The 26,569-nt window shown below is 37.8% G+C and overlaps 2 protein-coding genes and 1 long non-coding RNA gene across 5 annotated transcripts; 1 reads left to right on the top strand and 2 right to left on the bottom strand.

Annotated features, from left to right (window-relative positions):
* Positions 1-1,159: 1,159 nt before the first annotated feature.
* On the bottom strand, positions 1,160-13,554 carry LOC110046451 (uncharacterized). The gene is made up of 17 exons (XM_020752149.2): positions 13,404-13,554; positions 11,998-12,336; positions 10,720-10,842; positions 9,468-9,938; positions 8,838-8,906; positions 8,468-8,565; positions 7,899-8,079; positions 6,636-6,725; positions 6,263-6,360; positions 5,995-6,166; positions 5,739-5,885; positions 5,269-5,483; positions 3,673-3,907; positions 3,065-3,256; positions 2,517-2,603; positions 1,969-2,049; positions 1,160-1,604 (listed from the first exon to the last, which is right to left on the bottom strand). The coding sequence occupies exons 1-17, from the start codon at positions 13,446-13,448 to the stop codon at positions 1,518-1,520; spliced, it is 2,730 nt and encodes a 909-aa protein (XP_020607808.2). The 5' UTR covers positions 13,449-13,554; the 3' UTR covers positions 1,160-1,517.
* Positions 13,555-13,600: 46 nt separating this feature from the next.
* LOC149096728 (uncharacterized) lies at positions 13,601-21,996 on the top strand. Of its 2 annotated transcripts, XR_016204384.1 has the most exons (3): positions 13,637-13,957; positions 17,022-18,419; positions 21,072-21,996. It is a non-coding gene; the product is annotated as an uncharacterized LOC149096728 (long non-coding RNA). The 2 variants fall into 2 exon arrangements; XR_016204383.1 differs by lacking the exon at positions 21,072-21,996 and having other exon boundaries at positions 13,601-13,957; positions 17,022-19,275.
* Positions 16,959-26,390, bottom strand: LOC110046452 (uncharacterized). Of its 2 annotated transcripts, none has more exons than XM_020752151.2 (10): positions 24,956-26,388; positions 24,214-24,386; positions 23,330-23,507; positions 22,829-22,942; positions 22,637-22,742; positions 21,230-21,521; positions 20,517-20,574; positions 19,959-20,089; positions 19,542-19,625; positions 16,959-18,441 (listed from the first exon to the last, which is right to left on the bottom strand). In XM_020752151.2, exons 1-10 carry the CDS (start codon positions 26,105-26,107, stop codon positions 18,258-18,260), a joined length of 2,472 nt encoding a protein of 823 aa, XP_020607810.2. In that variant the 5' UTR covers positions 26,108-26,388; the 3' UTR covers positions 16,959-18,257. The 2 variants fall into 2 exon arrangements, with proteins under 2 accessions (XP_020607810.2, XP_020607812.2); XM_020752153.2 differs by having other exon boundaries at positions 18,270-18,441; positions 19,562-19,625; positions 24,956-26,390.
* Between the last annotated feature and the right edge of the window lie 179 nt (positions 26,391-26,569).

Raw genomic sequence — 26,569 nt, 5'->3', positions numbered from 1 at the left:
CACTCTCTGACAGCACAGGGAAGCTATCTGCCATTTTTCGCACAAGAGCTCGAGCGTGGTTACAATTACGCATGAGCAGAGTATTATTTGCAGTAAAACATATTGTGCATGTGCAGACCATTATTTGTAGACAGTTATTAACCGCGCGGCCATGGGCCGAGCGCGGTTCTAGGTTTACCCGTGGTTTATTTTTTTTTTTTTTGTCGGTGACCAGACGCAGACCTCCGCTCGGCCAAATTCCGAGTCACGCAACGTGTGATGTTTTTTCCGCCAGAAGCTGTTAAAACATTAATACACGGATAATTTTACGGATATTGTTTCCTTTGTTGTGGGTAAAATATATTTTCTTTTGGTTTTATCGAAGCGTTGGATTCAAAGGGATTAATAAATACGCTAAAAAAAGGTATTACGTCAGCCATGGAATGCGTTGACGTTGCAGCTTTCACTTTCGCTACGTGACTAATAAGATCGTGTTTACTTTGGAAGTTTATTTCGCCAGAAGCGACGGTCATCAATTTATTTGCAAGTTTGCGAGTATTTCTTGTGGTTTTAGGCAAATGAAGTAAATTCTTTGGCTCTTTCATCGCAACGAGTTCATAGATCGGAAGGAAAATGAAATATTTGCAAGCCAAGCAAAGAACATGTCAGGACATGCAATGATTACGTCATTGGTAGGGAAATAACCACCGTACTAAAGATAGCCGTCGATAACGCAATTCTTGAATAATGTGACTCGTGTGACTTCTTTGCTAGCCCTTTACTCAAGGAAAAAATTAAATTTAAACTTGACTTTTAAGAAAGAAAGCTGTTGTTAATAGTGTTCGTATCTTCATGCCCATACATATCCCAAAGAAAGTTCCAGATTAACACTATTACGTCATCGGAGATTTCGCAACGGCTACGACTGATGGTGCAATAGTACAGTCTGTGTTGATCAAGTGATGTGATGTCTACAGTAATCAATGAATCATCAAGGATTACTTTCGAATGTGCACTGCGTTGCGACTGTAGTGCTAAGAAAACAGTTAAATTTTAAAAGCGCGGTTTTAAGATCTAACAGATCTTCTTGTTTTCAGGTCACGTGGTGGTCTCGGCCATTGAAAAGGGAGACGGAAATGCAGCAAATAGGGGTTATTTCAATAATTTCAACAAAGAGAACTACATGAGGGCTTGCTTTAATCATATGATAATAGCTCGCAGAGAAAGCCCTTCTACACGATTAAAATAAAGCTAATACACTACAAAGCACAGTGTACTGCGTGGATGACGTATGGTAACTAGTGGAAGTCTGTTCCAGGTGTTCTGTCAGTAGGGAGCTGGGCGAAAAAACGCCGAGAGAGACTGAACGTCTAGACCAGGCCAAACTGGTAACAACTATCGATATACATTAAAAATGTCAAACAAATACTAAGAAGAATGTGTACTAAATGTAAAACTGACTGAAAATTTTAACAGTATCCCGGATGCATATGGTTATTCGTGGCTAATGTATAAGGCGGTTCCAAGGTGGCAGCGGTTTATTGTATGTCCTCGCCGTCTAGAAACGAAAGTAACTTATTCAAATCTGGACAGCTTCTTGTTACCTCGTGATACTGGTGCAATACCTGCAACGACGTAAAGAAAATTCAAAATATCTACAGCAACGAACAAACAAGTAGGGATGGGAGGCGGCTGTATTCGGAGGCTACTATCACACTTGAGGGAGGGGAGGGACGTAGGAGTTAATGTGCTTTGAAGCCGTAAGATTGCTTGTGAGACGGGCTTTGTCTGGATCGACAGTGAGAGGAGTGCGCGCATGGTCATTTAGGAAAGCTTATATAGCCGGCAATTTGTTGACATAAACGTCGCACTAAGAACAGTGCTGTGGGCTTCCCTCTCGTTTTGTGCTTTTGCTCACCACGAACAGCAAGACGATTCCACGGGATTAAGCAGGAAAACTGTTACTTGCGATTACTTATTATTACTTACGAGCCTAATCTTTTCCACCAAGCCATCCAGACGAAATATCTCCGTCTCTGCCTTCTGAATGTTGCCTTCAAGGACTCGAATCTGAAGAAAAAAAAATCTGAGGAAGTCAGGCCGAGTATAATTAAACAAAAGGGAGGGAGGAAGGCAGAATGGGGTGGGAAGAAAAACACGCCAGCGACTTATGATGTGTTGGACTTAAAGGGACATCAACATAGGTATTTTGGTTAAAAGGGTGCTAAAACTATGACAAGCACGCTATTTGCCCAAGCGAGAAACACCAAGCGGAGGATATAGTGAATTTTTAAGGTAGAGCCAACTGTCGGTTTACAACGATTCCTCCAAGACACGGAGACAGATCTTATAAACATCTGACTTTTTCATGTTGAGTTCATGCTTTACACTCCTTTACTAGCTTCAGTGAACTGGGATTAGTAATTGTTGACAAAAGGCCACTGTCAATATCCCGATTACTTACAAATATCTTTGGAAGTAAATATTGCCTGAGCGGTAACATGAATGACAGCTAAGTAATGCGATCAAAGTCTGACCTTGGAATCTGTTCTGCATTTGTATTCTGACAAATAGTCCTGAGTCTCCATTCGGTATGTCACTGACTTTTCTTTCAGCTTTTGCACCTAAAAACGAAAACAAATCAAATGACAGACGTCATGTTAGAACGTGCAATGTTAGCGCTTACACTGGGTGTGGAGTGGGCGAGGTTAGCTGGGAGACCCAGTGGCACAGATGTGTACTCCATTTAGAGGTCATTGCGTCGTGTTCTAGAGTTAGACACTATGTTCTCACGGTGTCTCTCTCCACACAGGTGTACAAATAGGAACTAGTGTTCAAATCTGAATTTGCTCCTACAATTTGGTCACATTTTTGGAAATTCAAAGTTCTCAGATTTTAAATAGCGCCTCTGACGAGGTAAACCTTGGTGTTAATCAGCCCGGGATGAGCTCCGGGGGTTTGGAACGTCTGGTTCAATGCAAACGTTTTACTTAAAAATGATCGTGCTGATATGAAGTTATTTATACGGTCCCATTTGGTGGATATCATAAAACACTTCATTTTTGTTTTGTTTTTTTTGCGTCACCTTGTTCTCTAATTTGAATTTCTCAGCCAGCAGTGTCCCAAGAACATCTTGTGTTTTGTCGACACCCGGTTGGGCTTCAGACAGTTGGTCTAGTGTTGAAAGACTTTCTTTCAATTGCTGCGACAAGCTTTCTTTCTCTCTTTCTAGCGTTTTAACTTGGTCTGAAAAGCGCTGAACGTCTGCTGTGAGCTCCTACAAAACAAACAAGAGCCAGGCACACCATTCAACTCTCCAAAATGTTCTATATATACTTATCAGGGCCTGAGGTACAAATAAGTCCAAAGATTAACTAAAAATGCTAAAACTGTAAAATGTTAAAAATGTTAAATGTTAAAATAGTCACATTAATGTTCAAGCACACCGTTCCCGCAAGAAGGGAGATGAAGTTTTGGATTAATTATGACATCTTTATGTAGTTGACTAAATCCATAAGTAAGTGAAAGCCAAATACTAAAAACATTCGCGAAGGAAACGGAAAATTGATAAATTACGAGTGCCATTGTTTATTTCATTGATTGGTTGCTTATTAAAGAAAACCATAAAAAACACGTCATACAAAATTGTAAATAATCATTGTCTTAGTGAGAGGTGCTCTTTAGTCTGCTTACCGCTATTCTAGTCTGTTGGTCAATCGTCTTTTCACACTGCTCACTAAGGGAATCCAGTTTTGTAAAGGAATGTTGTAGGTTGTTGTTGCTTTCCTCCAGCTGCTGTTGTAGTGTTGATATTTGCTGGTTCTTTCGAGAGATTTCTCGGCGTAGACTGCTTTCTCGTATTTTTGAGTCTTCCAGTTGTGACATGAGATTTTGAAGAGAGGACTTGTGTTGTTCTTCCATTGAAACCCTGGGTAAATATCAAAGCAGTAACACTTCTAAATAGCATTAATTAATAAAAGAAAAAAAAAAAGAGAAGTACAGTTTTGTGCTGTCTCTGATTAATGACCACACTTTTCTGAAGTAACAACTTGTACAAGAACAGCTGGTATGAAAAACAGTCTATATCAGCAACTGATGAATATGAAGCCAATAGATCGCGTCAATAGATCGCGTTCCTACTACTCAGACTCTTTCAGAAATTTCATTATAATAATTTCATTAAATTTCATTATTTTGCAGCCAGAGCTCAAACGAAGGAAAGAACTGGGCGTAAAAAGATGATTCAGTCACGGGACACAGCAATGTTCAATCTTGCGCTTGTGATAGAACACACAGCAGTTTTAAGAAGTGAAACCACTGTTTATCAGCTTGTACATACCTCTTACTAACAGAGTTCGAGGTCCGTACTGTAAGTCACGGACCGAGTTTTTCCCCCTTTGATTTATGGCCCAAGCGCGAAGCGCGCGGGTTATAAATCGATGGGGAAAAAACGAGGATCCGTAACTTACAGTACGGACCGAGAAGACGAGGTTAGTAAGATATTTATTATATCTCTACTGTGTGCCTGACGGGTTCGGAAACGATTTCTTTTCATGCGGACTCCGGAAAGGCTTCAAATTTCTGACGCACCTCGAAAGCAAAACGAGTCAGTTTGACGTTAGCACGCTTTATTACACAATTTTGAGTATAGGAAAGTTTTAAACTTTCACTTGCTATAAAAGTAAAGAACACTTAGCGATAAATACGAAACAGTTTGGCAACAAAACCAACGTTACAGGAAAGTACGGCCCGCTAAATTGACCAATCACAGCGCGCGTACTAACTGAGAGATATAATAAGTTCACTTCCAGTCAAGTCCTTAGGGTCCTCTCTTGATTCGCTGTCGGAAGTATTCTCGTCCCCAGAAAAACCTGTCCATCTCAGCCGGCGGGGCCCTGGCACAAGGAAGAGCTGGCTCTGGAGACCACATGAGTTGTTTGGCTAGAAATTAATTAAACGCTGGGTCGCAAATTCCCTTTGTTAAAATCTGGTTGTTTCTGTAGGAGCTCTAATCGAACGGTTTCAGTTAGAAATCAACCAGTGGATATTTTTGGGAAGGAAACCAGCGTCGAATTTAATACTGAAGGCTTACCCACAGGTCGAGCTGGAAAGCCAGGCTTGGAAAGCGAAAATTTCTGCGACGCTCAAAACTTGTGCGAACAGCTCCAATAGAGCTACTTCGTGCCCGTTCATTGACAAATGAGAAATTCGCTAAAACGACAACTTTGTTCCATATAATTACTAAATCAATTTCAAAACCAGAAAACATGCAACTTGTGTGCCGCACACCTCTCTTTTTCCAGTCTCTTGACTGTGTTCTGTGTCTGGACCGAGGCAGTCTGGTCTCCAAAAATCTCTGCCAGCTGTCTCATGGTTTGTTTAAGTTCCAGTGCCTGTTCGGTTAATGAAGGCAGTTTTTCTTCATCTTCAGAACTTTGAGAACATTCATGATCTTCTTCGCTTGTTTCAGGAATGGGGCTTAATTTGTTACAACGTGCCTCATGCTGACATGTAAAAGGAAATTCTAACGTAAGTGAAACCACTGAGTTAAAAAAAAACACCAGTTTTACTTACTGTAAGCTAGCTAAAATTGTGATTATATCTAAAATTATATGACGTGTGCCAACTGGTTAAGTAGTCGCTTCGCGTAAAGCTTACCATTAATATGAAACATTGAATTCGCTTGGCTTTATTTTCAAACGAAATAAAAAATCACCAGAATCAGACTTAAACTACTAAGGTTCAAACAGCTGACTCACTGGCCGTAACTCGTCGACTCTCATCGCTCTTGCCTCCAAAACACTTTGTACAAGAGACTTAGGAGGCTCATAGTACTTGATGTTAACGTCACTCACGGGACTTTTTATGATTAAAGCATCTGGCATCGCTTTCTCTTCACAGTCAACCTGGAATGAGAGAGAAAAAAAATCAAAATAATGGAAACACATAATTTAATTCAGCAAATGGGTGTTATTTTTTAATTAACAAGTTAACAAAATTACGTTTTTTCTATACCTCTGCAAGAGAGGACTCTTTGTTAAATCTCCAAAGCAAGTCGTTGACTAGATCCGAGATCTCCGTCAGTTCTTTTGCGGTGTCCGCGATAATTGCCTCCTGCCGTAAGACAATCCAGTGAGCCTGGGATTGAGTAGCGTCCAGTTCCTCCTGTTTATCTTGCAAAAGGTCTCTGAAACACACAGCAAGTGTACAGTCAAACCGCCTGTTTCATGTTGTCCACCCCTCCCTCAGGTTTGATGTACAGTCACGTGTTCGTTTTACCTACCTTGAGTGTTTTACTTCTTCAACAAGTTCTTCGTATTTCTCAGACTTGTTCCTCAAAGATGCGTCTAATTCAGTCTTCTCAAGTTTATTCAGTTTTAACTGAAATGCCACACAAAGACTGTACGTTAAGTTACTAAAGTACAGCAAGTTATCATCAACGTGATCCTTGTTTTCATTTACAGACCGTGCTTTTAATACGGATCAATGCAATAGCCCTTAGTTGATATTTCACCTTCTTCTGCTGTCAAAACCATTTATATTACGGTGCACGTTTCGGTTACTTGAAAGTAGCAATTGGAAAAGGCTGTATAAGTCGAAAGAAAATAGAGTTGTTAAATATTGATAACATTTGTTAGTAAATGGATTGAAGTTACCTGGCTTTCCATTTCGCACACTGTAACCTCCAGGGTTCTTCGTTCTTCTTCAGTGAATTCATTCATTTCCTGTTGTTGAGACTGTACGTACTACGAAAAAGACGGCATAAGCACATTCAAAATGATACAGTTCAACTGATACGAGTACGACTTTTGAAAAACTACCACGTTATGCAATGAGACACAGTCCAATATTTTCTAAATACTATACCAGGCACTCTCCGAACGATCCCGCGCGGTTTCCATGTGGTTTTAAAGCTTATTTTTCTAGGGAACTAACTTTCTCACAAGTGATTCTGTTTCTTCCTCTTTCAGCTTTCTTTTCCTTCTGTTTTTCAATTGTTTCTTATTAACCAAGGCTTTCTCGAGACCGTGCCCTGTAGGTTTTATCATGATCTCGGGAAGATATTCTCCAAGTACAGCCCTCACGCTCGGGTAATAAAATTTAGAAAACAGTCCTAAGAAAATACGCACGCTGATTGGTTCAAAATCGTGTTTCTATAACTCGATAGAAACACAGAACTAGCCCGAGCTGTTGACGTAATGATGGCGCGGGCAAAGAGAATTTACATTTTGATGATCAAAGTTAACAAGTTGTTTGCCATTTTTCCGTCGAGGTGTTTTCTAAAAGAAACAGAAAACATGTTTTCCGTGTTTCTATCGAGATATAGAAACACTCGTGAAAGTCTGGGAGAACTCGAAAAAGCTGTGGAAACACTCAGCTGCGGCTCATGTTCCCACAGCATTTCTCGTTCTCCAAAACTTCCACTCGTGTTTCTATAATTCGATAGAAACACGGTACATGTTTTCTATTTCTTAAATAATTGTCCAACCAGTAGAAATGTTGACAGGCTGTTACCACCTATCAGTGAAACTCTACATTAATAGAGTACCTGTAAGTACGCATTTCAACTAGGAAGACTGGAAGTACAAAATTTACTTTTAACTATAATAATTATTAGTGATCATATTTTCTCTGTGGGATACTGAAAATACAGAATATGTACACATACAATATGACAAAATGATATAAAGCATTTAGAGAGTATTTTATGAATGGTTACAGCTGTCACTTGGAAACAATGAATAATGATATTATGGACCTATGTTGTGCCAATATGGTCAGGTATGGAAAAAGTAAAAGGCTAATCTCCAACAAAATGTCGTGCTTTTTTCAAAACTCACAATGCGCCCAAAGGCTAAACAAGGAACATACAGTGCTAGATTTCTCTATAAATTATATTACACTGATTTATCTCATACCTCTAGTTGTTCCAGGGATGTTGCAAGCTTCACTTTTAAAGCATTTAATTCCGTCTCTTGTTGGTTAATAACATCTTCTTGCCTTGAGATTTCCATTTTATGAATGTCAAGCTCTGCTGTCAAACAGTCACTTTGTCCAACTAGTCTGTCACATTGCTCTTTCATCACCTTTTCTCTTTCTCTGAAATTGACAAAAATAGCCCTTGCACTGTTATGTATAGCTCTTTATTGGTATGCCACATGTGCTTATTAAAAAGCATCAAAAAATCAAGAGATTTATACTACAATAAACAATCATACACTCTGAATTCTCAGTGATATGAAATCCCCTTTGACTCATCATTATGAACTGTCCCTATAAACTCTGCAGTACTACACTGAAACTTTGTTAATCTAGCAACTGACAGCTCACTAAAAGAAGAACCCGAGGTCACTACCCATGTGATTACATTGCATTACCAAAGACTGGCTTGAAAAGGACAGGGTAAGAAAACCTTGTCTGATAGCCCAGAACAAGCCTATTGGACAAACAAGCTTTGTTTTGATGTCAGCGGAAGAGATGTTATTACCTTGAATGTCTAAGTTCTTCATCTCTGTTCATGCAATGCCTTCTGCTCTCTTCTAGAAGCTGTGAGTTTGTCTCTAATGACAAACTTAGTTCATCTATCTGATGACAGCAAACGAGAAAAAGTCATGAATAGTGGCCTGTTTAATAAAGACAATGTTAGCTGAATCAGCAACCTGGAGTATATAGCTGTTTTGAGAAAGCTTGTACTTAGCACAGAAGCATAAAAGTATACATGGCAATGCTATAAGGTGTAATGTGTGTTGACTAGTGGCTGTTGCTGTCTTCAAGTTACTTTATCATAACACTGGTTTGTACTTCAAGATGGTCATAAATAAAAAAAAAAAACATTAAAAACTCAGACAACATATCACCTGATATTGAAGAATTGTTTCATTCTCCTTACTCGAGGCAACATATCTCTCAGCTTCTGAAGAAGCATTCTGTCATGGAAGAAATACAGACATCACCTGTATTACCTAGCACAAACACTTGAAGCAAGGCTTTTCTCATTCACCTCATACTGACATGGGATGCACGTCTCAAAAGTTTGGTTTGTGAAAGGTGGAAAGGTAACTGTTCACATACAAAAAGATTTGCCTTTTTGTGTTAAAAAAAGATGTAGTGAACAGCTTTAGTTATTAAATATCAATTTGAGGGCATGGGAAAAAGGATATAAGATGCTAGAAAAAACTTGATCACCAAACCACACATTAACCAGATTTCATGGGTGACTGAATAAGTTTTACAAGGCCAAAAAGGTAAACAAACTTAGCAGGAGCCTTGAAAAGCTGCTATGGGGTTTAATAAAAAATTCTTGCTCTAAAAAGAGGATAATTACTAGACTATTTGACAGTCTTTGCCACGTGATGTCTCTTGATCTTTGGACTAGAATTATCTTCACTTGCATTATACAACAAAGACTGAGCTTAAGCCATACACTTGGTATCTTTCACTAGTAAGATGCTTTTTACCGCTACAAAATATTTACCATTTCTTCTCACCTCAAGTCTATCCACTAGGCCTTTTAATGTAGTGCAGTGACTTCTGTTTCTTTGAAGTTCACTGTCCTTCTGTTCCAGCAGCTTACTTAGTCTTTCTACTCCAGAAATATTTTGATCTCTTTCTTGTGTTATATTCTCTAAAGTCCCTTTAAGTTCTTTATAATTCTCACTAAGAGTTTCTTTGCTTTTTATTTGTTTGTTCAGTTTAGCCACAAGATCTTTCAGCTGGGCAGTTTCCTTGCGGCTTGAGAACAGAACTTCACTCAATCCCTTTGTCTCCTGCCTGCTTTTCTGTAAGTCCTTCTTCAGAACTGGAAGTTCTAAAAGTATCTCTTGTAACTGATCATGCTGCCCTTGCAGCTCAAGATGTTCTTTTGTTTTCAAAGCTAACTCCCTTTCAAGTGCACCAGCATTTGAAGTTGTAGTTGTGGTAGAAGCACCATGCTGTAGTTTTTTAGTTATTACATGCTCCTGAAAGATCCGCAAATGAATCTTAGATTATCTTGTTTCTCTTACCAGCAGGGTTCGTACTCTTTTTTGGACTAAAAATTCAAGGACTTTTCAAGGACATTCCAGGGCACAATTCCAATTTTTCAAGCACTCCATCCAGTAAAAAATGCCATTAGAATGTGATACTAGATTATCAGGTTTAAGGGATAACTGCCGGATTTGTTCAAGTCTAAGTCTTTTCTAGTTCTTCCACTAAGTGGAAACAGTCAAACAGCAAATTTCAAGGACTTTCAAGGTGCATGCGAACCCTGTACCAGTTTTAATAAATTTTCAACAGTAACAAGGTATTTAACAAATCTGCCTTATACCAAGAAAAGTATTCACGCATAATGGACAAGGTGTGTTATATACATAAATATGCTACTGGTTTTAACAATTCACAATCATTCAGCTCAACATGTCAATACTTGCTGGCACTAAATTCAAATGTTCTTTATTATAATATTATTTTAAGTAAACCTCATAGCAAATAATGGGTTCAATTTAATGCTAACTAGAGATAATTTATGCATGACATTCACAGTAATTTATTTGTGATTATAATAATGTTTTACTTTTAAGAAAATATATATAACTCTCTGTCAAAGCATGTTGACTCATATGTGTATATTAGTTTATGGTGCTGTCCAGCTATACACTTTCAACAGCCCTACTAGTTGTACCACCAAAATATATTTATGATTAATATATAGTTTTTGGCTTCAGGAAAATAACAGCTGTAATCAAATAGCAAGAAACTTACCTTCATCAGAAGAGATAACTGCCTCTCAAGTCGTAATCTTTCTTTATTCATCTGCAGAATTATCGACTCATTACTTTCCATTTTACTGGCTACAGATTCTGCTTGCCTCAACTTTGATTCATTCTGGTGAAAGAAATTATAAATATTAAGTATTAATAGTGTTTACATGGAAAGTGTTTACAATATTGTATGAAGAAACAATTTTAATTTGATTTATGTTAATTTTAACTGCTGTGAATTCTTAAATTTGTGGCCTTGAACAGCTGTTACAGTGAGGGCCATTTTGAATAACATTAACTTTTTAACTACAAAAAAAATTTTTTTCTTGGTATTCTGGAAATGACATTCTATAAAAAAAAATATTAAACACAAAAATGGGTTATGGTTGTTGGTCATGGGCTGTTAGTTACTTTTGATGGGGATTATTTCTAGTTTTTCCATTGGTTGTAACCACTGGCCAGATGTTTCAATCAAACTACTGTAAATTTTAAAACACATGAACTGCCCCAAATTATTATAATCTAAATTACCAGTACAATCACAACAACAGATCTAAACACTGATGATTAGAAAATCTAAGCAGAATAAAGCTTTCCCGACAGTTAGAAGCAAATAAATTAACTTACCTTGATAATTATTCTAAGTCAAAATTTATCATGCCAATTGATCTCAAATCTGGAAAGCTGAGGGCGATAAGCACTTAATGACTGGTCCCAAGGGAAACAGTTAGTTTGGTTTCCCTGAGACCCTCAACGTTCCTGTTGTCGAGAGGAAACAAAACTCACTGTTTCCTGCTGGGCAAGTCGTTAAGTGTTTTCTTATACCTCCCAACTCAAAAATAGAAAAACCTGCAAAAAATATTTGCTTGATGCAGGCTGTCACACAAATTTGCCGCTGTTTCAAGGTGCACAACCTGATCACGTGTGAGCTGAAAGTTTAAGTTGTTGTTTCCCTGGGGAATTAGTGAGTTTTGACTCATGACACATGATACATTCTCCTCCAATCAGAAAACATATTTGGGTTGGGAGGTATACATAAGTTGAGTTTGCTTTAGTGTTTGTTTTGTTGCCAATAATATTGCAAACTGGTTCAACTAACTTCAGCTTCTTCCACATAACACACTAGCCTGACATTTTAAATCAGTATAAGAACACTCTGGCACTATGGCACTTTGAAGATGAAATTTTCCATCCAAAGTGTGATTTATTTCACGCCTCAAGACAGTGTATTGTAAATCTTGTTTTTTTTTAAAAAAATCAGGACAGATTCACTTCAAACCTGTTCCACTTCATTCACATTTCTCCCAACAACTTTCCTCATAAAGTGTTCTTCAGATGCATCTTTGTCTTTGGAAGAAGGCAAATCCTGAATAGTTTCCTTGTCATTATTAAGACATTCCTCTTGTATTGGAGATGGAGTCAGTGTCTTGACTAGGGTGGGCACCAGCTGCCGTAAGTTGTGTAAAGGGGCACTAAGCCTCTTTGATTTTTGTTTACGTTTAAACAATATCTTTGTTGAAATGTCTGAACGTTGTATTCGATTAAGTGTGCCATTGTTTACACGACTGTCCACAACACTCTTCAATGGGTGTCTGGAAGGAGTGATCAGAGCTGCCACCTGTCAATCAGTCACAATTTAACATAAGTTTTGTGGTGCTGTATGCTGTGTGCTGAAATGAACGTTCAGTTTCTACCTACATATATTTAACAAGTACAACTGAAATTTCAAATTGAACAAGATCGGGATGTTAAGCAATGGGTATAAGGTCATTTCAACCAAGATATTTCATTGTTTTTGATATATCATAATCTTGACAATAAACAAAAGCTCAAACTCATGAAAATGCTCAACTAAGGTTAAGATAGAAACAGTGTTTGTTATCATGATTTTGATATTGATATAAGTTAACAGAAAGAAGTTCATTAACTGAATTTCCCAGAGATGATGATTTCTGTGTGGATTGTCTTGGGATTCAATCTAAGAACTCTGGCTACTCTATATGTATAAAAGTGAATAATACAGGTAATCATAACAATTACAATTTCCTCAAATGGGATTGGTGCATAAACTGCTGTATTTTGCTCTAATATTAATCTGCAAAGTTGTAATCGGACAGTATAATCAGACAGTTGGCTGCAATCGGACACCTGTAATCAGACATTTACATGAGGCAATCATTTTAAGTCCTCTCCACTAAATCCACCAGTCACAACATTGATTACAATCACTATAGTAACCAATTCAAGAGACTGATTGACTAAAATAATTGTGGAGGTTTAGTCTCCAGTGACTGTTTTGAAAGAAACTTAACAGCCATTTTGCAAGCTATTCTCCATATTTTTAATAATGGTATTTAAAAGTGACCATAAAAAGCTTTTTTTCAAATGAAACTTTTACTTTTGTGGGAAATGGTAATGGTTATGATCAATAATATTATTGCTAACAGGACATCATGTCGTCCAATTCAGTCTGAAATCATACTCGTGATTAACAAATCAGACACAAATCACTCGTATGATTACAGACTGAATTTTAAAATTGGACGTCATATTAGTCATATTACCACTATTAAGCTTACGTATTCGTCAATAATCAAAGCCAAGCTAACCACAGTCAAGTACTGGAAACAGCTGGACTTCAATTTGATGACAATACGAAGTAAATAAATTAAAACTTAAAGTTACCCCAATTGGAAGATTTTCCTGATCTACTCGTGGACTTCTCAACATTGTAACAGCAGCAATTGATCAATATTCTTCTCTTTTAGTGTTCAATTTGTTGTTCGCCTGATTGCTGTTTTTGCGAAACGAGCGGCGACTGTTTGAAATACACGCGTCTTCTAACAAAGCATCTGATTGGTGGAAGTTACTTGCGCCTTGAAAAGACTGTCAGCGTACTTTAATATGGTCATGTAAAAACTCACGAGAAGTGATTTCTTTCAGGCAGAGGTTTACATAAGAGACCGTGTGAAAGAAAGCCTGTGCACACTTATTTTGAACATGGCACTATTCTAGCTAAACACATGGTGCAAAGTTCCTCCTTGATACATTCAAGGATTCTTCTCAGATATGTTTATCTAAATACACATCCTCTCTGCCGGGGTGTCCTATCCAAGACAAAACGCAATATTTGTTTTCGTCCCAGTGGCAGGAAAATTCTTCTTCATCGAAAAGTCCTTCCAAAACCATTGCTGGACATAAGGACAACAAATGGATGTGGGAACATTGGAGGAGGAAAGGTGATAAATATAAAATAGTTACAATCATCACTGTAGAGAACTCTGTTTTGATGCCAATTTACAAGAGGTGGAATGAGATATGATTACTAACTTCAGTATTTCTTTCAAGGTCCAGAGCCAAACACCAGATTTAAGCAATAGAACACTTTTTCCGTGTTTATATAGCCTCGTCTAAACACGAGGAGGGTTCGGAGAATTCAAGACAGTTATGCAAACCTGAGATGTAGTCAAGGGTTTGCATAACTTTCGAGAATTCTCCCAACCCCCGAGTGTTTAGATGAGGCTATGTAAACATGGAAAAAGACTGTGTTCTATTGCTTTTAAAAAACAATTCTCAAAAATATGTGTGAAGCTAAAAGATCGCAACCATGTTTACATACTCTCATCTAAACACACCTATCGACCAATGAGAGCACACGTAGTAGCTCAGTTATTTTATAAATAGGGGATAAAACATGACCAGGTGGGGATTTAACAAATCGAATGTGGTTTAGCGTGGACTGTACTCTTATCAACAATGAGTATGCGTCATCACAGTGGTCCAAATGTTGTGAACTCACGAGGCACGGCCGAGTGAGTCCACAACAAATTTTGAACACTGTGATGATGTGTACTTGTTGTCAATAAGAGTACAGACCGCGCTAAACCACATTTGATTTGTTTTTTACCACAATATCAAAGATAACGAAAGAAACCTTTGTCAAGATTTGTTGACAATTGAAAACATCGACTCGGACTTGAAAGTGTACGTGCTGCACTATGCAAATGAGCTACTCATATACATCAACTTTCCTTTCAAAAACTTTTGCAAACTCACTCAACATGCAGAAACAATGTGTAGTTCCAGAAAATATCCATACCTCCCCCACGGAAGGGATTTTTTCCAAGACTGCCCCCATCCTTCTGGAAATTTCAATTAAACTTGATACATTTCTTTAAATTTTTTGGGCTTAGAGAACCCCTCCCCCCAGGAAATTCCAATACCTTCTGTGGGGGGAGTATAGATATTTTCTGGTACTGCACAATAAGAAAAAAAATGTTTTGGAAAAGAGTAATTATGCATACTCATTGTCGATAAGGGTACAGACCACGCTAAACCACATTTCGATTTGTTTTTTACCACAATATCAACATCAAAGAAAATGTTTTTTTCAGAGCGCAAGCTGATAAAGGCATTGCGTGACACATTGAAGCGAGCAGCATGGTATGGACTCTTATAGACAATGGCAAATTAGCCAATCAGATTGCAAGATTAGTAGCAGTTGTGGTAAAAACAAATTTAATCTTCACGTGCTGATGGTATCTAACACCAGTGAGCACAGTGGATGAGTGAGAAATATCAGCATGGGAAGATAAAATTCTTATCCCCGTCCAAGCAGCCATCTAATGTTGAGGAAAAGGTTGTTATTCATCGTGGTAGATGCAATGATAAAGTGTATTATCGTTTGTCTCACGATGTAGACAACACCATCTTGTTTAGCGGGGTTGATGGTGTCCTTTGGTTGCACTAAGTGTGACCGAAGTGTCGTGTCGGACTTAAAGACGGTGCGAATGCCTTGTTGTTCTAGGCAGCGGTGGAGAGACTCTGAAACTCCTTGGACATAAGGTAAAACGGCAAGATGGTGTTGTCTACAGGATTCCCTGTGAGTGCGGCAAAGTCTACATCGTGGAAACAGGGAGATCTATGCAGGAGAAGATCAAAGAACATGACAGGGATATATGACTCGCCCGTACCCAGACCTTCGCCGTTTCTGAACACACCCACGAGACAGGCCACTATCCTATCTGGAATGAGGTCAAGTTTATTGATCGAGATCCTCACTGGTACACACATAGGGTCAAGGAAGCTATTCACATAAGACTTCACCCTAATAACATCAACAGGGATAGTGGAATTGAAATTCCTGAAGCATGGATGCCCACGATCAAGAAACACAGCAACAGGAGAACGGTACAACAGCGGACCACTGAGGGAACAGCTACTCACCAGAACAATGGAACAATAGGAGGATCGAAATGCACCAATCACAGCCAACCTTTGTGATATAAATGATACCGTGCAATCAGTCGACCTTATCGCCTGAAGAAGACTAGCAGTAAGCAGTCGAAACGTTGCGATCTACATCTCAAGTGACTACATTGTGAGACAAATGATAATACAGCCATGTAATGTTCTGTTTGTTATACGGATATTGATTAAGACATCCAAATCTAAGACATCTTACAGAACTTAGCACATGAATGGGATGCTGTTATATCATTGGCTGACATATTTTGTAACTATGACATCATCAATATCCTTACATGTGAAACTTTTGGCAATGAAGAAATTAAGCTTTAGCCATAAGATATTTGGTATTTATGGTATTTAATTGATCTATGTAACAAATACGAGTTATTGACGATACAAGAGGTCGAGATAAAGGTCAAGTTCTTTGTTTGTGGACTGAGATGCAGTCAAGGTCACATGAGAAAAGAAGAAAGCCAATATCCAGCCCTCTTGACCAAACAAGCTTGATCAATAAAGGATATATTGTATGACATATACCAGTACATGTAAAACACCATTTTTCTTGTGGAACCCAGTGGACACTCCTGACCTCATCTTGCCTGATCAGGTTGCCAATCACAATATAGGATTTGGTTCATCTTTCATACCCACTTGTGGTACTATTTATGACAAATAAAGGAGTGTATCACAGGTACATGTATGGTTTTCAACCTGTTTTAGTCTGAAATAAGCTGCCACCTTCAATGTGACAATTAAAATTATATTGGCTTTTCTTGATTTTACTGGAGAGGTCTCAGACACAGTGACTGCAAAGAAATCATTGGGTTCTTTAGTGTTATGCAAATAGAAACCAGTCCTGTTGATATCTCTGTAATAAGATCAGTTATGAAATAGAGAAACAAACTCCCCCAGAGTATCTATGTCTCCTGGATACGAACTTAAATAATCTCCTAGTGCTCTTAGTGAGCTGATGAATCACCTGAACGCAAATGAAGGTGTATAAAGTATGATATATTTGTATACTTATTTTGGCTGATTGGAATAAATATTTAGGTTGGCAACTTTGAGCATGGATTGATTCACATTACAGAGCAGGAAGCACCTTTTACTGGACAGTGAACCAAAACAGACTTTCAAATAGCATGTTAACCAGTTATTGGAGGTGAGTATATTAATATATCCTTGTAAGAAGTAACAGAAGATAGATTTGCTGAACTGCAGAATACTTATTCAATAATTAATAGTTACGAGTTAATTTTTCATATTTTCTTTGTTCATGTTATTTATTTATTTATTTATTTATTTTGTTTATGAACGAATACATTTGTTTGCTGGTAATACTGGGGGTATATAACTTTCAAGTTAACAAAGGTGATAACAAAAACACTGTAGAACATATCGATAATAAAATATCATTATTAGCAGGTTCGAAACATTCTAACTACTTTGCCATACATTCCAAGCATATCAAAAGAAAGGAAAATATTAATAAATATAATTGCATTATTTGTTGTACTGAAATAGCATTGACCGTGAAATTTCAAAACATCTTTTGCGCACTGCTAGTAGATACTGGTACAGTCAAACCTGTATGATTGTCAAACCCTGTCAGTCCTGCATGTGAAAATATAACTGCATTTACTTGAAAATTCAATGCCCTACCCTAAAAAAAAGCTGCCACACAAGACAGCATTTGCAATGTTCTTTTGAAACATCAGAGTTCAACAGCAGTGCTTATGCAGAACGTCTTGCACATGCTTCTTTGTATCTACTTGACTTTGATATGGAAGAGGAGTGGAGTGACATTGACGTTCAAAACTGACGTATGGTTGCTGCTATTATTTGGTCGACAAAATTAAAGTAAGACTTGTTTTATTCAATTATTGAGTTTTTGTAAGTGCTGCCCCTAAATAAACAGTGGATTAAAACATTGAAAAATTTATAGGTACCATCTAGTCTTTGTCAGGTAAATATACAGGAAAATGATCCAGGATCAAAATATATGGAAAACAATCCCAGCTCTATAAACAAAATTGTGTTCAATAACTCCACACAAAAAGTTGCTGGTTCCGGGAGATTGATTATCTAGCAATCTGCTTCAATGATTATCATTAGAACTGTACTGTAACACTCAGTTGCCTCACATGACAAGTTCACCACTTTAAATTATAATTATAATAGTTACAATGATTACAAATGAACAAAATAATGGTTGTTGAATTCTTTAAATATCTTTTTCAGTCCAGCCTTTGCATATCTTATGATGTTACAACAGTTTGCACAACAGACCTAAAGTGTTAATTTTGCGACCCATTTTGAAAGCTCTCTCCTGAATTGTGCCCAGTCCTCCAAGTCAGTAGAGGCCACATTGTGTGCTGGAATGGCAGGGTCTTGAATAATTGGCAGCTCAAATTGGACTGGAAAACTCTCCCTGGGATATTCTTCTGCCAGGTAATACTCATTCCATAACACTCTAGATAAGAGGTAAATAATAATAACAGAAGTTAAGTTACACAAACCAAAATTAATTAGGCTGTGTTCACATTAAAGCCGAAACATGATTAGAATATTTACTTGTTCCAAGGAAACATGTTTCACATAAACATGTTTGTTATTGCATTGTTCACATCAGATGTCGGTTTCAAACATGTTTCATGCATGGTTGTATAATTTATGCTGCTTCACGGTACTCACATTTGTCATTAAGTTTTGCAGAAATGTTCTCCCAAATATTCTGCTTTCTACCCATCGCTGATAATTGCTGTTGTATTTCTTTATCAGCCCATATTTCAGCTAGACATTTGACCTCATAATAGCCCGAATTTTGGTTCTTTTGGGCACCGCATCCATCTGCCAATTTGAATGTGTTTGGTCTGATCATGATTGAGTGTTTGGTCCAAGCATGCTCAGAATAATCATGCTTCAACCATGATTCGCGCAATGCACTGTCTGATGTGAACACTAACGAAACATGTTTTATTCGTGATCAGACTAATCATGTTTCAGCCTAATGTGAACACAGCTTTTGTCACTTAGTACCAACTGACAAAATCTTTGTGCTTTTGCTCAAGAAAAAAAAAATGTTTGGAGGTGATAGAATTCCTACAGTTATTAAGGGTGGCTTCAATTAGCACAGTCATGTTGTTATAGTTAGCATGTGTCGATCACTTTTGAACATGCAGGCCACAAAGACAGTAACCAAGAAGAGGTTAGATATTTGATATTTTGCATTTTGTCCAGTTTGTGAAAATTTTTAAAATAACTAAAACTATTTGGAGGTGGTTGATTTATAATTTACAATACCAAATCATTAGAGAGAGCAAGAAAAATGTGTAAAGAAATGTACATTGTACAGCAGTTTTCAGATTAAGAAGTAGGTCCGCAGTGCGTGCAAAATGCTAAGGTTCTATAGCCTCTGTCTGGATTGTATGCCTACAATTTGCCAGCATGTGATTTTAAAAAGTAGGTTTTTAGGATGTGAAGGAAAACAGTTTTGTACGTTTTAAGGATTCATTTATTAGAATGTTATATACATTGATCAGTCCCCAAGTTATTAACACTGAGAAAACGTACTCGAGTGACTCGTCACCAACCATGTCTGCAAGTTCCAAGAATACATCTTTGTCTGCCCTCACTGCATGAGACTGATCATCTTCCCTTTAAGAGTACAATGATTTCTGAAGTTTAGTAGGCTTGTTGTAAAAATAAATAAATGAATAACCCCTTGTTTACCATTGGTCAGTGTTTATAGCACATAGGCTATTAGGGCCAAGGAATCAAATTTCAGAAGCAAATATTTAAAACTTAGCATAACAAGGTTAAAAACACCAACTCGCAAAGAGCAAGCCAGTTGATATTTACAAGTCTTTTGAAATTCTGGCAATTCTATTACTGAAAAGTTGGGAGTGTATAATTTCCCTTGCTTAGAAATTATGAATTTTATAAAAGACATACTGCACTGAACCAACAGCAGCAAAAGAAGGTACATACTCAATGCCAAGAACGACTTGACAGGCTGCTGTGACGAGTAGAGACAGTAGGTACTGACTGGGTGTGGATGAGGAATTCCGCCATGCTACGCCGTTACTCCACACCTTCACAATGCGAATCATCTCCTTGCACTGATACGAAAACACAAACATTCTATTTGCCATCTCTACACAAGGTTTCTCACTCCTTCTCAGTAATGTTGTCATAATATTGTTTGCCCAAAATTCCATGCAAGCACGCACACAATTATTTGTTAATTTTGCTGACTGTCCAAACTTGTCTAATTCTGTCCAGACTTAATTTTGACATGTGTCCAATTTGAACCGTTCAGTGGGCGATATGATTAAAAGGTAATAGGACTGCATATTAGTACAAATTATTTGGACTTGAATTTGAAAACTTGAACAGCATGTGGTTCTATTCCATGTACCACTTGTAGCTCTCTTGATCATTTAAATGCTAGACAAACATTTTTTAACCTCATTAGAGCTAATAAGAAACCTTTTGCAATAGTGCTATTAAGACTGTGGTCACAGGGAAATTTAAAACCAAGAATACCTTTGTTGTCTGCAAGGAAATAAACTCTGTTTGTCTCTCGCAGACTGAAATGTTATAGCTAGAGGGAAAGACATAAAGAAAATTGTTAACTGTATCTGTAGGTGTAAAAAATAGACAAAAGCCACAAAGGGACTTAATTTTCTAGGAATGTTTCCAGAGGGGAAGGGGTTCTCCCTATAATGGCCAATACTGGGAGGCTCTGCCTGAAAGGGGTTCCTTTTACAGGTTTTAGGTATATAAAATTGTAGGGCATTGACAAGTTGGGGTGTATGAAGGGGTACGGAAATCTGTCATTTAGTCATTTTAAAGAGCCTTTAAAATATTTTTAACAGATGTATCTTATGGCTGTGTCATTTCATTTATTAGGCACTACATGAAAATAACATGAAGATGTCATTTTTGGCGATGTATTCATAATGTGGGCCAGTTATGTGAAAACTTAAGGGTTCTTTTTTTCAATTAAAAATATATGAAAGGGGTATATTTTCTGTTAAAAATGGTATACAAAAGGATAAGCACTTCATTTCGCCCATGCTATTTCTTGCTCTCTTACAGAGGGAAACAACATCTGGAACTGGATAGTAAAATGATTCAACAATCATCCTAGCCTGTGTTACAGCAGCCCTCCCCAGAAGAAAAAATCGGATCTAGATTATATTTGAACAAATCTCTCTTTTCCAGAATCGCAAAATATTTAACAAAATGCTACTTACAATAGCTGGGCATCTGCCGGCTGGCTCAAGCATTGTTTGTACAAAGCTGTGTAACCTCCCATTGGCTCCCAGTCATTAACAGGCATGACCACCACATTGACGTCATCACATTTGAACAACACAGCTGTAGAAGTTGTGGTGAAATCTGAACATGGTGGCAGTTTGCTTGCAGCAAGCTGATTGTCATCACTTAAGTTGTGCTCTGCTTGTTTAGAACTTTCCTGTTTCAGTAAGGTCTTGATAGTAAACACTATGGCTGGTAACCAGCTCTTATGTTCAGTCCTTGGGAGATCTAATCAATAAAATTAAGTTTCTTAGTTCACGGATGTACAGTGGGGAGCCGGTGTGGATGCCTTATCACTCCTGCTTTGGTGCAATTTTGAAACGGAGATCACAGACTATCATGAGAATGACTTCGACTTTTTTTCATTCATGGAAACCTAAATATAAAGGTTTAGGTTATTTAAAAAAAAAAATAACTGTTTGAATGCCACTGAAACTAAATCAGAAGGTTCTTTCAGCTTACTTCTGAATGCAGGGGCTGAATGAAAGGGAGGTTAATATGACAAATATTATAGACTTTGAGTATAAGCACTAGTTGACTATTACTTCTTCCCTGATGTTTCGCATGATGCTAGCCACGCGCGTTGCAAAAGCCGCGCTCAATTTTCACCACGCTAATATTCACGGCATCTTTTGTTCTTTTTTCGAATTTCTGTAAGTTAAAAAAAATCATGAATAAAATAAATCAACTAATACTTTTCCAAGAGATATTTGACGTTTTACATCGACCTTTGTCAATTGTTTGGCCAAAGACAGAGAAGTTCTATATGTCATGATACCAGCGTCTTCCTCCCAGACTTCACTGATCGGTCTTTCAGTTTTAAATAAAGCTTTTATTATTAGTAGTAGTAGTAGTAGTCGTAGTCGTAGTCGTCGTCGTCGTCGTCGTCGTCGTCGTCGTCGTCGTCGTCGTCGTAGTAGTAGTAGTAGTATATAATTATGTTTATTAGTGGCTTTTAAAAAATTACAACTAAAAATTCTTAGGACAATATATATGTCAGGGAAATACTAACTTACAAACGAATTACAAAATACACTCATTATTATTATTATTATTATAATTATTATTATTATTATTATTATTATTATTATTATTATTATTATTATTATGTTTGTCCACTGGATTTTGTTTAAACTAAGTCATAAAATTATAATCATATTTTTTATTTATATAAACGACATAAACGCGGTCTTGAAGCGACCGAAGTAGAAACAAACCGCTTGTTACTTACAAAAGAACGTTTGGTGGAGACTTCGAAGGTACTAAGTGGGTTACCAAGCGTGCAATTTTCCATTTCTTAATTTGCGCACCCATGATAAGGAGAAAATAAGCTTTCACTGTACCTTTGACAAACACAGCCAAGTCTAGTTCCAGGTTTCCTTTGATGGTTGTTCCCTGACCAACGGCACCCACAACTGAAATACGGCTGACGCTAAATGGAAGGTGCTCCTGTGATAGGTCATTCAACAGTCAGTTTATTTGACATGGAATAAATTAATAAATTTAGGGGAAAACACAAATTTGTGTACACCTACCATCAAGAAAGCCTTTAACTTTTCTGCAACTTCCTGTTGTTTATTGAGTTCCTTTTCTTCAGGTTGAGCTTCTTGAATAAGATCCTTTATGCTGCTCACCTTCTTCCCATCAATCTGGACAAAAAAAGAAAAAAACCCATAGAAATCAGAGTGAAAGAAATATTTATAATGGCAGTAATGTCGCTGTAACTAAAATCTACCGCAAAACTTTGTTTTGCTATCGTCATTTTTTATTTCCATTTATTTCCTTTTTTTTTTCGTTGTTTTCCCATGTAATCATATCTCTGGTTTTTCAGTGTAAACATGTCTAGATCACCAAGAAAGAACTCTTCTAATATAGGTTGTGACTTTTAAGTGTTTTGAACAGGGTATAAGCTGTCCGAGAATAGGTGCGAATACTCAGTAGGAACAAGACGGTGAAATTCACATTTTTTTGGTGTTTTATGTAGTCCTTGGTTGATACAGTGCACAGCAGGGCGTGTTACTTAACCGGCTAAGTACCTCGTCAACAGTGCTTTCAATTTCTGCAAGGTATTCATTACTCTCCGTGATCTCGTCTTTCAGCGCTTGGATAGCTGCTTCCTTCTTGTTTAGTTGTTCCTCTCTCGCGGCAATTTCGTCTTCTTTGTCAGCTATTATTTTGTCTTTTTCAGCATTCACATCGTCAAGTTGATCCTTCCTTTGAAATCAGTAAAATGTTGTACTTTCAGAAGAAGTCATTGATTTGCATGTTATAAACAGGCCACTGCATACGTCATCATCGAAAGATTAACAAATCGTCCGCCCTCCGCATCGTTGTGAGGGCATCTCGTGAAGTGTGCCTCTTTCTGCCTTGCCTTACAGATACTCTGATTATATTTCGTGAGATAAACGGCACATGATTAAGCTGATGCTCACAGTGATTTTATAAATTGCAGCAAACAAGCAAACGTAAATAAAGTAGTGAATCTATCAGACACCAAAGCATAAACGTTCAAAGCTGGCTCAGAAAACGCACCAGTCATGATTGGTTTTTGGGTGAAAACAGCATAATGGCTACCATTGGTTAATCGCATGAATTTTCTGAGAAACTGCTCAGTCTAATACAGCTTTTTCGCAAACGATAATCGTGTTTTAAATGAAGGATTTTGCTTTACTTTACTTTACTTTACTTTACTTTACTTTACTTTACTTTACTTTACTTTACTTTACTTTACTTTACTTTACTTTACTTTACTTTACTTTACTTTACTTTACTTTACTTTACTTTACTTTACTGTACTGTACTGTACTGTACTGTACTGTACTGTACTTCACTTCACTTCACTTCACTTCACTTCACTTCACTTCACTTCACTTCACTTCACTTCGCTTCGCTTCACTTCACTTCACTTTACTTTACTTACCAGAAATTTTCGACAACAGCCTTGGTCTGAGCATTCATTTCTCGCAGCTTTGCGACGTTGTGTTTGTCAGAGTTGATCAAGAGAGGATCATAGACTTCATTGGCATTTGCTATAAGGAGCCTAACACCAAGATGTTTCTCGTCATCTAAGTATGGACTGTAAGGGTTGAGTACCTGGCAAAAAACAAAGATTACTGAATTATCGCAAATAAGCGAGCTACAGATTAGTGGCGTGCCGTGATTAATAAGGAATAAAACCATCACGGGGTAGCATACAAGAAGAATGGCGAGTGATTTTAAAATGTTCCGTCAACATCCCTAGTGCTGTATTAAAATAACGATCCGTAGAGATGTATCATATAGTGCTTATATAGTCTCTATGTAGTAATTTTCATGAGGTGACCAGTACAGTTGTCAAGACTTATCGACCAATCAGTGAGTAAACTAAACCAGCGGTGAAAAGTAATGGAAACCTTGTATTGCTCTCCAAATTTTCAGTAAGGCGGGTTCGCGAGGGAATGAAAACTTGCTTAGAAAGTCAGCAAAAAGAAATCAAAATATCATTATGCGTGAACCACAGATTGTCCCACTCTACAGTAGGAGACTCGGGAGACTCCGTGTAGTCGGGAGAAAGAGCTTAATAAACCTGGCGGTCCTATATAGATTCCGCATATAACCTGCTGAAGGTTTTTGTAGGGGTGTAGGGTTTAGTACGGGATTATTATTTGAACAGTTACGTGTACCTCATTCAATTCTAAGGTTGTGTTCATGGACATTTCATCTTGGCTGTGGCAGAAGGCACTTCTCCCCGGGACATCCCACGAGTTGACGGTCACACTTCTGTTGTGATCTTTAACACACACCACGTTGACGCTCCAAAGGATTTTGGCGTAATAAGCACTGTCCTCCAGTTCGGAGTGTTCTAAATTGGGTCCTGGGTCAAACATCAGCTTGAAATCCAACATTTTCTTGTCATCTGAGGTAGGCTTGAGAGCTAAAGGAAACACGTTGTTTAGTGAGCATCCTTCTCCAAGGTTATTAGGAGGCGACCAGCATTCTGTATCAAATCCAAAGTAATAGTATGGCTCGATGCTTGTGATTTTGACTCCAATGGATACCATACCTCCTTTTGATATGGCTTTGAGATCTTTACTGCGGGTGAACTTCTCAATGCCGAATGCTATACTAGCGTTGCTGTTGCCGAAGTGATGGCTAACTTGGATTTCACGGCCTCCACGCACAAAAATTGAGTAGGTAGCTTTGAATCTTAGCACGCCCGGTTCTTGCCTGTGCAGATACACTGCGGCGTGTTCGTGCTGTTGACCGCCACCAGCCGAGTCTTTCTTGGGTTCACCTTTGGGATAAAGAACCAGGTACCATTCGTCACCGTACAGAGAAAACTTTGAACTGGTCACATAACTTGTACGGGATGAAAGGTTGATCACCACCTTATCTTCAAATACAAACTGCACTATGGCGCACTTGATCTCGATAAACAAACTGTTCTCATCTAAGAAGCCCGAGTAAGGTTTCTCGATTTCGTCCGCAGGAACTAACTTGCTCCAACCAATACCGAAGGATACTTTTGGAAACTCATCAATGTCAGTCATATTTCCAGCTCTCACAGACCTTGAAGGATCTCTGTTGTTGATAATTTCCACAGAAAAATTGATCTTACATTTTGTTTTATCAGTGTACTCTCCACCGCCAAGCCAGCGCAGAAAAACTCCAAGCTGCCCTCCCTTCACTCCGCCCTGCAAACGCCATCTACACCCAGCGAAAAAGAACGGCTTTGAATATACATTTTCTCCAACACTGGAAAATTCTTCGAAGATGAAACTGAAACAGCAGATTCCGTCGTCAAGTAATCTTGTGTTGTGCAGTCTCAGAGCCATTTTAGCTCGACCAATAAGCTGCAAGTTTTAGGTGCTTGTGCTTCGACGTTACGGAACGTTCGGTTCCATGTAATTATCTCTTAATTTGAATCAGTGAACGAACCAATTATTTTATGACTTATCCATCAGCCGCTAGTATGAAGTACATGTATTTTGGCGTGATCTCGATCAACTTTTGAAACATACGCTCAAAACACAAAATTATACAACCTTTTGAAGGCGTTTCTTCATCTACTTGTGGCTCCATATTGACGACTAACTAAGTTTCTATTACCTGCTGGGAGACGCTATAACTCTGAGGCCTTTAAAAATTAATGAAAACGTATCCGAATAAATAATTATTAGGTATGTCGTGTTTTAGTATTCAGTATCGATGCGCGTTCTTGCAGCTTATATCCATGCCGAGAATTATTTGCGCCCCTATATAACCGGGGTGTCACTGATATATTGTATAACCGTAAA

The sequence above is a fragment of the Orbicella faveolata genome, unplaced genomic scaffold, assembly GCF_042242905.1.
Source record: "Orbicella faveolata isolate gen_17 unplaced genomic scaffold, um_ofav_v1 contig_47, whole genome shotgun sequence".
NCBI classification, from domain to species: domain Eukaryota; kingdom Metazoa; phylum Cnidaria; class Anthozoa; order Scleractinia; family Merulinidae; genus Orbicella; species Orbicella faveolata.
This window is presented reverse-complemented; position numbering and strand designations above follow the sequence as displayed.

What these genes read in the sequence shown, in the direction of transcription:
- LOC110046451 (XM_020752149.2), bottom strand. Translation starts at nt 13,448, where the DNA reads ATGTTGAGAAGTCCACGAGTAGATCAGGAAAATCTTCCAATTGGG. An exon ending in GCCTAGTGGATAGACTTGAG is followed by an intron (nt 8,907 to 9,467) that starts GTGAGAAGAAAT and finishes CTTCCATGACAG; the next exon opens with AATGCTTCTTCAGAAGCTGA. An exon ending in CATCCCTGGAACAACTAGAG is followed by an intron (nt 6,726 to 7,898) that starts GTATGAGATAAA and finishes TCTTTTTCGTAG; the next exon opens with TACGTACAGTCTCAACAACA.
- LOC110046452 (XM_020752151.2), bottom strand. Translation starts at nt 26,107, where the DNA reads ATGGCTCTGAGACTGCACAACACAAGATTACTTGACGACGGAATCTGC. An exon ending in GCTGTTGTCGAAAATTTCTG is followed by an intron (nt 23,508 to 24,213) that starts GTAAGTAAAGTA and finishes CTGATTTCAAAG; the next exon opens with GAAGGATCAACTTGACGATG. An exon ending in TTTCCTTGCAGACAACAAAG is followed by an intron (nt 20,090 to 20,516) that starts GTATTCTTGGTT and finishes TTTTCGTATCAG; the next exon opens with TGCAAGGAGATGATTCGCAT.